The sequence below is a fragment of the Geospiza fortis genome, unplaced genomic scaffold (assembly GCF_000277835.1).
Source record: "Geospiza fortis unplaced genomic scaffold, GeoFor_1.0 scaffold387, whole genome shotgun sequence".
NCBI classification, from domain to species: Eukaryota; Metazoa; Chordata; class Aves; order Passeriformes; family Thraupidae; genus Geospiza; species Geospiza fortis.
This window is the reverse complement of record NW_005054546.1, coordinates 9,039-10,735: the sequence shown is the minus strand read 5'-3', so window position 1 is coordinate 10,735 and position 1,697 is coordinate 9,039. Positions and strand designations below refer to the sequence as shown.

At 65.8% G+C, this 1,697-nt stretch overlaps 1 protein-coding gene across 1 annotated transcript in view; it reads left to right on the top strand.

The window, feature by feature from the left end:
- The first annotated feature begins 443 nt into the window (after positions 1–443).
- Positions 444–1,697, top strand: part of LOC102034917 (dnaJ homolog subfamily A member 1-like) — a 3,087-nt gene continuing 1,833 nt past the window's right edge. Inside the window, 2 exon segments of the mRNA XM_031063964.1 lie at positions 444–643; positions 714–912. Of these exon segments, the coding sequence (XP_030919824.1) occupies positions 512–643; positions 714–912 (331 nt within the window). The 5' untranslated portion in view covers positions 444–511.

The window sequence follows — 1,697 nt, the reverse complement described above, 5'->3', positions numbered from 1 at the left end:
GGGATGCTGCTGCTGCCGGGGGGGGGGAAACTTGTGCCTGAGGGACAACAGGGATCAGCAGAGCCTTTTGGGGGAACGGGATTTGGGGTCCACTTGCAGGAGTCCCGTGTGGGGTTGTTGTCACCACCCCCTGTCACACTGGGGGGAAACTGAGGCAGGGCTGTGCATGAGGGACAACAGGGATCAAAGCTTTTTGGGGGAGCAGGATTTGGGGTCCGCTTGCAGGAGTCCCGTGTGGGGTTGTTGTCACCACCCCCTGTCACACTGGGGGGAAACTGAGGCAGGGCTGTGCAGGGGGGGAGCTGGGATCAAAGTCTTTTGGGGGGATGGGATTTGGGGTCCACTTGCAGGAGTCCCGTGTGGGGTTCTTGTCACCACCCCGTCACACTGTGGGGAAACTGAGGCAGGGGCCTCACTCAGCGAGGTTTTGGGGTCACTCAGAGCTCAGGCCGGGTGGCAGTGCCAGGCTCACAGCCGAGTCCTGTCCCAGCAGGTCACAGCAGGCGGGAAGATGGTGAAGGAGACGGGTTACTACGACCTGCTGGGCGTGCGGCCGGGCGCCAGCCTGGACGAGATCAAGCGGGCGTACCGGCGCCTGGCGCTGCGCTACCACCCCGACAAGAACCCCAGCGAGGGCGAGCGGGTACGTGCGGACCCCCCAGCCCCTCCCCGGGCCCCCCACGCCCAGCTGACCCCCCCTGTCCCCTCCCCAGTTCAAGCAGATCTCCCAGGCCTACGAGGTGCTGTCGGACGCCCACAAACGGGCGCTCTACGACCGCGGCGGCGAGCGCGCCATGAAGGAGGGAGGCCTGGGGGGCCGCGGGGGAGGCGGCGGCTTCGGCTCCCCCATGGACATCTTCGACCTGTTCTTTGGAGGGGGAGTGAGGATGCGAGGCCGGGCAGACAGGAGAGGTGAGGGGCTGAGGTGGGGAGGGACTTGCTGTGACCCCAGGGTGGGTGGGAGTGAGGGGGCTGGTGCCCAGCACGGTGAGGAGGTGACAGGAGGTGACAAACCTGCTGGGACCTTTTGGTGGGGAGGGGGCTGACCCCCAGCATGTTGCTCACTCAGGACGTGACAAACCTGCTGGGACCTTTTGGTGGGAGAGGGCTGATGCCCAGCATGGTGAGGAGGTGACAAACCTGCTGGCACCTCTTGGGAGGGGGTTGATGCCCAGCGCTGTGAGGAAGGGATGGAAGGTGACAAACCTGCTGGGACCTCTTGGTGGGAGGGGGCTGGTGCTTAGCGCAGCGCTGGTTTGGAGGACAAGGGACCACTGGGAAGCATGACTGGGAGAGGGTTGGCACCCAAATGCAGTGTGACATTGGCTCAGGAGGTCACAGACTTGCTGGGTCCCCTTGTGTCAGTGCTGGTGCCCAGCACGGTGCTGTCTCGGGTGCCAGGAGGCCAGAACTGGCTCTGGGGTGACAGTGCTGCTGGGACCTTGGGGTGCCAGGAGGCTGGTGCCCAGCATGGCACTGGCTCAGGGGTGCCAGGAGGCTGATGCCCAGCATGGCACTGGCTCAGGGGTGCCAGGAGGCTGGTGCCCAGCACGGCACTGGCTCAGGGGTGCCAGGAGGCTGGTGCCCAGCACGGCACTGGCTCAGGGGTGCCAGGAGGCTGGTGCCCAGCACGGCACTGGCTCAGGGGTGCCAGGAGGCTGGTGCCCAGCACAGAGCTGGCTCAGGGGGGCCAGGAG